Below are 11,138 nucleotides of genomic sequence, written 5' to 3'. Positions count from 1 at the left end.
GCAGCTGTTTTCCTCAATTCTGTCAGCAACCTGAGGATGGACTAGCCTGGGCCAGCCTCAGTCAGAGCAGGCAGGATGAGCATCGGGTGGGCCAGGTCTGGGCCTGTCCACTAGGCCGCATCTGCCTTGAGTCATGCAGTCTCCCAAGTCCCCTGTGTAAGGTCACTGCCCGTCAAGGTGTGCCCAGGGACCCTCTCCCTGGTGCCCACTGAGGCACATCACAGCTGGAAGTGGCCAAGCCAGGTGTGGCAGCACACACCTTTGATTCTAGTTCTCTGGAGGCTGAGGGACTCGTGAGCCGGAAGCCAGGAGGCAAGTAGGTGGCCTGGTCTCCTGGAGGTTACCAGGAGCTTTGGTCCCTGGATGATGGGACGTGGTGGCCGTGGGGGTTGGTGGCGAGCCCTGGGGAGTTAGTTGGCTTAAGAGGGCTCCACCTGGTTTTGGGGGGGGCGGGGAGGAGGTGGAGGTGTGAGCGTCACATGTAACTAGCCCAGAGGACAGAGATGGGCTGATGTTGTCTCAGTGTGAGCTGAGGGTAGGGCTAGAAAGGAATGGCTCACAGACAGGAGGCCGACAGGGAAGGCATGCAGGGGAACAGCCTATGCAAAGGTTCTGAGACAGGCCATGCGTGTGGCTCCCGGCTTTAGTTCCAGTTCCCGGGAGGCAGAGGCATTGCCCATCTCTGTGCTTTGAGTTTTGGGCCAGCAAGGCTTTGTAATGAGACCCTGTCCCAAGAGAATACAGTCAGCATAGACTGTATGAAATTCTCAGATAGTAAAGTTGTTTGTTTGGTTTTTGTTCTGTTTTTCTTTTAAGCAAGAAAGGAAACAGTAGCTAGACAGGAACCCCACCCTCTCCATGATCTGAGTTCAGTCCCTGAGACCGATGGGGTGGAAGGGGAAAACCTTGCACACAGCGCCCACCCACCATCCACGGGGCAACCTTGCACCCACCACCCATACAGACATGAAGTGAAAGGAGAAAGCATGCAGCAGGCAGGGCCTCCTCCACACAAACCAGGTGCTTCCTAAGTCTCACCAACTATTCCTGTCCCCAGACATCCATTCCTAGTATGTTCTGTGGGGTCCCCTCCACACACCAACAAAACAAAACAAAATCAAAAAAGCCACTCTTCTTTCACAGAAGTGTCTCAACTCTTTAATATCACTGATTTACAGGGTTACAAGCCCGTTAAATATTTCTGAGGTTTAAATACAATCCACAATAAGGTCATAAAATGTAAACTTTCAGTGTTTCTTTTTAAAAATTTCAAAAATCACACCTTACCCCATTGTTGTCTGAGTTTTCCTGTTAATAGCTGAATTTTCCTGAATATTCCGCACAGCTGTGACCATTGTGGGCCTCAGGCCACAGCCTGGGCGGGAACTGACCACAGGGGCCTGACCAGAGGTAGAAAACAGTTTTTTCTTTTTTTTTTCTTTTTTTTAATTTAATTTTTTTAAAATCCACTTATTTATTTTTTCACTTTTACCTGAGTTTGTGTGCAACCCCCAGGCTGTCGGACAAGCCCTTCCCACCCCCAAGAAACAAAAATTCCCCTGTTCCTAACAAAACAGCCCAGCTCACATTTACCCAGAAGGAAAAATAAAATCCACAAAAGCCAAAATTATGTGGAGGTGGGGGAAAAAAAAACCCAAAGTGTGTAAAAATGATTAAAATGAAAGAAAAAAAAATAGACTGTACAGATGCATAACCCTCAGAAATCATTAACCCAGCTGTCCCCAAACCCCATCCCTACCCACCCACTGCAGCTGGACAGACAGACAGACACACAGCCTGGTGGCCTGCGTAAGGGTGACCAGGAAGGTTCTAGAAGCAGCCTGTGCCTGCCCCTCCACCCTTTGCCCTGAGTTTGGGTGTCTCACCTGCCCCACGCCAAGCCCTGAGGTACCAGGTGGACAGTAACGACCCCAGCTCTGACCCCACTCCAGTCTGCATGGGTGCCAACTGAACCCCATGCGAAGGCCTAATGGGGCAACTGAGGCACAGACAGGACCAAGAAGGGCTGCTGAGTATGCCCAGCAGGGGGCACCCCACTACAGTCACAGAGCCATGGGGGGCAAGGTCCCCTGAGTTAGGATCTGGCGCTTCTGGTCACTCACAGAGCCTGAGATACAAGTGGACACCAAGTTCCCACCATGGGCATTGAGAAGGTGACCAGACAAGTGGGTGACCTGGGCGCATTTCTTTTTCTTTTTGGCATCAAAAGACCTGAGGTAGAAAGAAACTTGCCTTGCATGTGCCCACCAAGGTGACCCCCTCAGATAGACCCCACTAGGGACACAGGAGGCTGGCTGCTATATCCCTGAGCCAGTTACCCATGGAGGTGGACTTTGGACAGGGTTGTCAGAAGGGACAAGGACCCCTCAACACCCTTGACCAGGAATGATTGTGCGGCTAAGACAGTGGCCCCAAAACGGGGCAGGCAGAAGCTTCCAGAAGGAAAAGTTGAGATCTCCCTCCCCTCCAAATAGGCGGCACCCCCTCCTGGAAGGATGGAAGGGGTGTGTTGACAACCTGAGACAGGACAAAAGAGGGCCCGATCCCCATAGCATACACTTGGGGGTTCATGGCTCCTGGGGCTGAGGAACAAGCAGGTCCCAGCTCCCAGGTCTGCATATGCCCCACTCCTCTTCCAGGAGAACCCAGCACTGCCCACTTGGGAATGGAGACCAGGCTGAGTCCAGGACAGGTTCCTCCGTCCAGCAGAGAGTATGTATGCAGCTCCAGCCAAAAGGAATCAACGTTTTTTGGTTTTGTTGTTGTTGTTTGACAGGATTTCACTGTGTAGCCCTGGGCAGCCTGAAATTAACTGTAAGACCAGGCTGGTCTACTCGCAGAGTGCTGGGATTAAAAGTATGTGCCACTACCCAGCCTGGTCTTATTTTGCTTCTTTGAGATAGGGTTTCAAGTAGCTCAGGCTGGCCTCAGCCTCTATATGTAGCCAAGGATGACCTTGAACTCTCTCCATCCCCCTGCCTCATCCTCCTAAGAGCTGGGATGACAGGGTGTGCCGCCATGCCTAGTTTGGCTCCTATGGAAGAGACAGCAGGATCCTTCCCGGTTGACTACTGTCACATTCAGGTGTTGTCCCAGCAAGGGGAGTGACAAAGAGGAAGAGAGATGGAACACAGGAGGCTGTGACTCAAGTCTAGTCCTTGCCCTGAGCTAGGCCCGTTGTTGCATCTGTCTCTTGAAAGCAACCTATCCAGGCAAAGAGAATCCAGCACTGTCATCCCTGAGGCACAGGAGGCCACTGCACTCCATGGCTCCCCTACCCGTTTCTAGAACATTCTGTGTCCTGGGTAAGCAATCCAGGTTCCTGAATGATGGAGCCAGTGGGCAGGGCCAGCCTGACCGAACTGTGGAAACTGCTGAAAGCCAGCATCTCCTAGCTGAGCCAGGGGCACTGCAGGACACGCAAGGGCTCTGGGGTGACAAGGGTGGGGACCGACCATGGCTGGTATTTTGCTTTTCTCTTTTTTTAAAAAAAGTCTGTTTCCCTGAATGAACACAAATATATAGATATACAGATAGATTCTTCCTAAGATCCAATCCCTGCCCTCAAGAATAAAATAGAATATTTACAAAATCAGAAACCCCAAACCCTTTTTTAAAATTGCGTTCTGAATGCGGAGATCTTGTTTTAAAAAGAAAAGAAAAATTCATAGCTTCCAAGGTTGGTTTTTCCAAAAGGAACTATGGCTAAAGACCAAGGAACAAAAAAAGAAAAAAAAAACAAAAACAAAACAAAAAATTGTGAACACGCAGTGCCGGGATTCATGAGGTAAACAGACGTGCTTGAATGGGCTGCTCAAGCAAAACCCCGTGGAAGCCTCTGGAAAGGGGACCTCCTTCGGCTTCGAGGTTGCCTTGGTGGCCCTCATCAAATCCATTTCTTGGAGTCTCCGAAACCTGAGAGATTCAAGTGTTCTTTGCTTTGCCCTGATTTATTAAATCTGTTTCTCCATCTATCTATCTTTCTATATATGTATATATATATATATATATATATATATTCTTTCTTTCTTTCTCTCTCTCTCTCTCTCTTTCTCTCTCTCTCTCTCTTTTTTGGCGTCAGTGTGGCTCCTTGGGAATCTACCGGCCCACTGGGATTCTTCTGACGTCCCAGGTTCCCCTGTGTGGCCGTGTGGTCCCTGTGGCAGGTGGGCAGCCATGCAACTTGGTTTCCTTTAAGGCAAGGAGTTGTTTGAGGTAGAAGACATGGTGGGTGTAGACACCCCCGGCAGCCCCACCTGGCCGCCGCTGACAGTGCTGCCACTGGCTCCTGTCCGGCTGCCCGTGGTGGTGTTGGTACCGATGCTGCTGACGCCCCCTTTGCCGGGGGCGGAAGGTGCTGTAGGAGGTGGTGGCTGAGCGAACAACACACCTGGGACAAAGGCAAAGGGAGGGTCGTGTCACAGGGCTGGGCTTTTCAAGGGCACAAGCCTGTGATCCTAGCAATTCGGGGGGCTGAGGCAGGAGGATCACTAGTGTGATGCCAATGCAAGACCAGCCAGAGTGCACTGGCAAGACCCTGTCTGCCAATGGAGCCAAATAAGCGAACTGGCCAGACAGCTCAGTGGGCAAAGCTGCTTGCTGTCAAGTCGGGTGCCCTGAGTTGCATCACCAGGACCTAGGGTAAAAGAAGAAAATGGACTCCCACAAGTGGTCCTCTGACCTCTGCACGGCCCCTTTCCCCAGCTCCGAGATAAAGCTGAGAGTGACTCCTTCTCCCGGGGTGGGCAAGTGGGCAGAGGTGGGAGGGACCCCTGGGCCTTACCTGTGTATACAATACCATTCATCTCCACGGACATGCTAATACTGTTGCTCCCGTTGGCACTGGTGAGACTCACGGCTGAGTCCTGGCGGCTCTCAGAGGCTATAGGAGCAAGAGATCCACCATACCGGTTAGAGGTCCACCTGGGGGAGTGGCTTGCTTCCTGTCTACCTCCTCTAGAAGGCCTTTTCCAAGTTTTTGGAGGGGTTACTTCATTTATTTGTTACTTGTTTTTATGAACAGGCATCTTTATGTAGCTCAAGTTAGCCCTGGATTTACTCACCCTCTTCCTTCTTCAACTTCAACCTATAGCGGACAGCAGGTATAGACCACCATGTGCGACACCCCCCCTGCCTCCCCCCCACCGTCGTCTGACTGATGTGCCTGGCACACACAGGGAAAGGAGGGCTCTGAGCTCCTCGTACCTTGGCTGTTGATGCGGATGTTCATGGGCAGCTGGGCTGTCATGGCCAGGAAGCTCTGCTGCACAGCTCGCTGCATGAGTCGCTGTTGCTCATCGGCCACTAGGGCCATCTTCTTTTCTGGAGGCTCTGTGGATTCCAGCTTCTCCCGGAGTTGCTCCAGGGCGGCTGCCTGGGCCGCAACGGCTGCTTGGGCTGCCGCAGCTTGCACCGCCGCAGCCTGGGCTGCGACAACAGGGTGGCCTGCCAAAGATACAGGTAGGCGGCCTGGGACTGTGATGGGGATGGCCGAGTCTTCCTCTAGACAGACAGAAGAGCAGGTGGTAAGGAGGGACCTGGGGGAGAGCTGGCTTTATTACCAACAAAGTGACTAGAAACAGACACTCCCCGGGGGATTTTGCTTAGGTGTTTTGTTTTTTTGAGATTCTCATGTAGCCCAGGCTGGCTTCAAACTCACTTTTGTAGCTAAGGATGTCTTTGAACTACTGGTAACGCCTCCCAATTGCTGGGATGACAGATAAACCGATGTGCATCACCACACCTCACTTATATGGTGTTGGCATGGTACCAGGGCACACTAGGCAAGTACTCTACCCACTGAGCTACCCCGCCTCAGCATTAAGTATGTGTTCGGAAGAATTCAAAGCCTCTGTAGACAAGACTGTCTTACCCAAGTGGGAACATTCTTATTGAGAACATGTGGACCTGGGCTTTATGCTTGCTGGGGGCTTCCTACACAGGATAGGATACTTCCCAACAACTTCACAAAGCTCAGGCACCTTCCCACCTGATACATAAGCCAAACTCAGAAAGGATTAATGAGTGGCTCAGCATTAGACTCAGGGTGGTTCAAGGGTCAGAGTGTCATGACATGTCTGGAGGGTCTGGTATGTGTCAAAGGTCTCCACAGCTTAGAAGGACACAGAAGTGACAAGTTAGTAATATTTGCCATGCATCAGAGACCGACGCTATGACTGATTAGCAGTGCTGGGTTTAGAAAGGGGTACGATGCTCAGTTAGTAATGTCTGTCCTGGTGTAGACGTGAAAACCAGAACTCAATTATAATATACTCTGCAAGCAGAAGCTGATGGGTCACACATGAGGCATGTCTGCCTTAGCAAAGAACTGGGGAATGAAGACTGCCTGCTTACTGACGTCTTTCTGCTGTAGACAGGGGATGGAAGACCAGGAATTGCCTGCTCTTGGATGCCTCAGGAACAGTCAGGGATAAAGAGAACTCTTTCATACTAACGTGGGTTTATCACCGTTGCCCAGAGAAATAAAAGGGTCACCCCCTCCCCTCACATGAGTCACCTTTCTTGATCTTGGGCGCTGGGGTGATGGAACTGCCATTGGTGCTGGCAGCGAGGCCCAGGGGAGTCACCGGTAGCTTGGGTGAGGGCAGCATGCTGTGGGCTCCACTGGGTGAGTAGGCAAAGAGTGAGCCACCGAAGCTCTGGCGCCTGCCCTCCCTGCGATTGCTGTCTATGGCGGCCTGGAGCTCGTTGGGGCTGCTCAGGCCTCGCCTCTCACACTCATAGGGGTAAAGATACTTCATGTACCTGTGGACAGGGAGACAAGATGGCACTGAGACAACTAAGGGAGTGTCATCCCGCCCCAAGCTCAGGGAGGAAGAGGTGGTGGGTTATCTAAGAATGAGGTGGGCTACCGCAGGAGTAGGTAGGTGGTGGGCTATCTCAGAAGGAGGTGGTGTGCTATCTCAGGAGGTGTTGTGCTATCTGAGGAAGGAGGTGGTGATAGGCTATCTCAGGAGGAGGTGGTAGGGGCTGTACTATCTCAGGAGGAGGTGGTAGGCAGTGGGCTATCTGAGGGAGGAGGTGGTAGTCTATCCCAGGACGAGGCGGTGCAGCCTTGGCACTCACTGTGTCCGAAGTGTGAAGGCAGCACTGGTGATGGAGGTAGGCAGGTTGAGCCCCTTGGTGATCTCCCTCCACAGTTTCTTGTTGATAACCTCTACCAGGCCGCCCTTCTCGGTCACCAGCACATACAACATGAACAGGTCGAGGACCTGCTTCGCCATGATGGGGATCCGGTTCACTGGAGTGCCTGTGGGACATGGGGTAGGGTGGGGCTGTTGAGGGCAGGCATAGCTGAAGCCAGCCAGAATCAGGAAGGAGGGGTGCTGGCACTGTAGCCATCCTGGGTCACTTTATCCGGGGCTCTGCAGGGCTCCATGTGTCACCCCACCCTGTGCGGCCACACGCATGTGCTCCCCAACCTTTCTAGAGCAGCAGCATCCTCGGGCAACACCCCTGCTCACCTCAGTTACCCCAAGAGAAGCCCCTGCTCATTGGGCCCGGGAGGGGGTTAGGAGAGAGAGGCCAGCAGCCATTCCGGGGACACACAGGAGACTCTGGGGACCTGGATATTCCCACTCCAGGTTTCCAACCACAGTCGTTGCCAAACAACCACAGAACATCCCCAGAGCCCTTCCTGCCTCAGCCTCTGTCCCTCCTCAGCCATCCCCAGAGTGTGGCAGGCTTTGGTGGGGGGCGGGGAAGGCTCTGCTAAGAGGATTTTTTTCAGTTTTAAAAGCAGGAGCGCCGGGCGTGGTGGTGCACACCTTTAATCCCAGCACTCTGGTGGCAGAGGCAGGCGGATTTCTGAGTTCGAGGCCAGCCTGGTCTAAAGAGTGAGTTCCAGGACAGCCAGGGCTACACAGAGAAACCCTGTCTCTGGGAAAAAACAAAAAACAAAAAAAAAAAACAAAAAAAAAAAAACAGGAGCATCCATTCTGTACCTGGTGACTCCCTGGCCTCTTCATCTCTCAAAACTTCACCTCCATTTCCCAAGCCTGCTGCAGACAGGACCCTTACACCTTTGTGCCCATCTAGACTCTAAGAGGTTTTGCGTTTTATGCTCCAGGTCTACTCAGAGCCCAGCCTTTCCTGGACTCTAACTCTCATCTGTGAAATTGTAGGCCCAAGAGGTCTTCCCTGCCTGCCTGCTTAGGAAGGGCCCTCATAGCCCAGCCATGCATACAGCAGGTGCTCAATGAAGAACACTGACAACTGGTGATCGATAGCCTTCTGTACTGAACTGGATGCTCTGGGGCCTGCCTTACCTGCGGCCAGACTCCACCACCCCAGCGAGGCAGCACTGGGAGACCCTTCCCTATCTTAGCCACCTCTTGCCTCTCACAAGTAGCAGAACCTCCCGGTGTGAGTCAGGGAGAGCCCAGGGTGGCCATTGGGAGGTGGGTTTCCAACCCACCCCCCCAGTCAATCACAGCTCAGTCCTAGAGGGAGACCAGGAGGTGGGCAGGCCAGCCTCTGCTGGTGGGGGAGGAAGTTTATATAGTCAGGACCCGATAGAGGGCTGGGGCCGGGATAAGGAAGGGTGGGGGACAGTGGAGGGGCACAGGCAGGACAACCCCCCCCATTTCCCATCTCCAGAGAATTCTGAGAGAAATCTGTCTCAAGGTCTCTGCTTTCTGATACAAGGGGGCGAGGCCATTTTTCTCTCCCAAGGGGGAGCCCGTGGGCAATAGGCTGTGCTGACAGGGTGAGGAATGGTGGTTTGAATCCCAGCTCCTAATTACCAAAGACCTCAGAACAAAGTCTCCAAGGCGGCCGTGTTGTGGGGCTCTGAGGGATAGAGAGGAGTTGGTTGGTTTGGCTGGGTGAGGGAGGCAGGGTTAGATTTGGGTTTTCACGGCTCTTTGTGGTCAGTGGCTACATTAAAGCATTGAGGTCCCTGGCTTTGCTGACCCCATTATGGTGGGGTGGTGACTGGGATGGTCAGTTCTGTGGCAGAGAGGCAGCTGGAGGCCTCCTGCTGGGTGCAGGGCTGGGGCAGGTGGGGATGCACGATAAGGCGGGGAGGGGAGATCTCTCCGGCCACATGAAGGTCAGCAGGGCTGGACCCAGAGAGGCTGGGCCCTGTGGATAGCTCAGGAGCTTCCTCACACCCACAGGGATCTTCAGACCACACCCCGACATGGAAGGGTTAACTGAGAGGCCACTGGGCTGGGCCACAGGATCAGGAGGCCACAGTACCCCTTCTTCTTTGCCTTCCGGTGGGCAGGCCTGCAAGCCTGTGTTTACAGAAGCTGGGCCCCAGCGATGGCCCAGGGCTGGCCTCAGGCCCCCTCCACCCCTTCCTGCTGCATGGCTGAGGCCCAGACCCTCCTTGGGCCTCAGTTTCCTCCCCTAAAACAAGGGGATTGTAATGACCCAGACCCAGCCTGTCCTACCCTCCAGGGAGAGAGTTTGGGCCGGGGTAGGGGGGTTTGTCCCTGGTCCACCTGAGGCCCTAGAGGTGGAGCTGGGGACAGTCACAGAGTTTGGGGAGCACTCACTCACGGGAAACTGACTTGCTTCCCCCTTCTGCCCCGGGAGGTACTCACCCCGCTTCTGCATGAAGCTGAAAAGGTCATCCAGGAACTCTTTCCTCTTGGGGTCCGCATCCAGTTCATAGAGCTGTGGGCAAAGGAGGGATGGGTCGGCGGGTGGGAGAGACACGTCCCCACCTCAGGGGGACAGCAACAGGAGCTCAGCCAACCACACACACCCCAAGCTGCAGACAATGTGGGGACCCCTCTACCACATCTAGAGGTCACTAACCAATGCCTCCAGGAAGGGTCCTCCCTACCTCTCCCAGGGTTGGGAGCTCTGGGCATTATCCCACACGCCCATTAAGTCATCTACTGTTTGCCAACTCATGGGTCGGGGGGGGGGGGGGGGGGGGGAGGCACTCCTTCCTCTTGTCTCCTGTGTGGAGTGACTGAGTGACCTTCTGCCCACCCAGGCTGTGGTGGTTGATGGTGGGGGTGATGCAGGGCGGCTGTCACAGGACCATGTCCCCGTGCCTGTGGGCATTGGGACTCACTGGCTGAGCAGAGCAGAGGGAAGTGGGGCGGAGATAATTAGAATGCTCCGCTGAATACCAGGCTTCAAATTAACCTCCGGGAATGCAGCTGGCTGGACAGTGGGGGGCCTAGAAACTACCAATTACACCTGGGTCTGCAGAAGCCATCATTTGGTCTCCAAAAGCTTGGTGGAAGCCTCTGTGCGGGCAGCTGGGGCCAGATCATCCTTCCAACAGGCACCATGAACGTACACCCCCAACACAGCCATTTTCTCTGTCTGTCTGATGGAGACCGTGGATGGGATAGACTGCCCTCCTAGAAGGGCGTTAGGAGCCCAGGCCTCTGCCCCGGGTGGCCCAGCTGTCAGCTAGCTGCCCAGCTGCCCAGCTCTGTCTGCACCCCACCCTGGGCCAGCCAGCGCCAGACTGGCCGGCCCGCATTCCTAAGTCCAGGGAGGCCTGCTCTCCCTCGCCAGACTGCCTGAAGGGTGTGGGGCCTTGCAGGGCCCGCTGGGTGCCACACACAAGCACCCAGGGCCAGCTGGGGCCCTCCACATCGGCCCAAGGGGGTTCTGCCTTCTCTTGTGAGGAGCACACAGCACAAGAGAGCATGGACCCATGGGTGCGTGTGTCTGGTATACAGCAAGTGCCTAATAAGTGCCTCATACTGCAACTTGATTTTCCAGGCCACCTGGGTGTGTGCAGTGTGGCACAGATGGGCAGACAGAGGATGGGGACTTGTGACCAGGGGATTGTTTTGCTAGAGCCTCCGACACTGGAGAGGCAGTAAGGAACCTACCACGGGAGGGCTTGAGGCCCTCAGCCCAACAGCAATGGCCAGAACCCTAGGACGCTTTCCTGGTCCTGGCACCTCTTCAGGGTTCACCCTCATGGGCTTGGCCCCTCCACAAGCCAGCGACTAGAGCTTTCTTCCCCAGTGTCCCTATCTCCATTTAAAAGCAAGCCAGGTTGTGGTGGCACAGGCCTTTAATTCCAGCACTCAGGGAGCCAGAGGCAGGTGGATTTGGGGGTTTGAGGCCAGCCTGGTCTACAGAGCAAGTTCACAGAGAGACCCTGTCTTGAA

General features: G+C 54.2%; 1 protein-coding gene across 5 annotated transcripts in view; it reads right to left on the bottom strand.

The window, feature by feature from the left end:
* Window positions 1-1,132: 1,132 nt before the first annotated feature.
* Arid3a (AT rich interactive domain 3A (BRIGHT-like)) overlaps window positions 1,133-11,138 on the bottom strand; it is a 27,976-nt gene continuing 17,970 nt past the window's right edge. For 2 of the 5 annotated variants that reach the window (NM_007880.4, NM_001288625.1), the window contains exons 4-9: window positions 9,594-9,666; window positions 7,108-7,291; window positions 6,539-6,786; window positions 5,227-5,523; window positions 4,805-4,903; window positions 1,133-4,411 (exon numbers count right to left, since the gene is read on the bottom strand). In NM_007880.4, the coding sequence (NP_031906.1) occupies window positions 4,215-4,411; window positions 4,805-4,903; window positions 5,227-5,523; window positions 6,539-6,786; window positions 7,108-7,291; window positions 9,594-9,666 (1,098 nt within the window). In that variant the 3' untranslated portion in view covers window positions 1,133-4,214. The remainder of the gene's footprint in view (window positions 4,412-4,804; window positions 4,904-5,226; window positions 5,524-6,538; window positions 6,787-7,107; window positions 7,292-9,593; window positions 9,667-11,138) is intronic. The other 3 variants (XM_006513202.4, XM_006513201.4, NM_001288626.1) reach the window with 2 other exon arrangements.

Source organism: Mus musculus, chromosome 10 (genome assembly GCF_000001635.26).
Source record: "Mus musculus strain C57BL/6J chromosome 10, GRCm38.p6 C57BL/6J".
NCBI lineage: Eukaryota > Metazoa > Chordata > Mammalia > Rodentia > Muridae > Mus > Mus musculus.
This window is presented reverse-complemented; position numbering and strand designations above follow the sequence as displayed.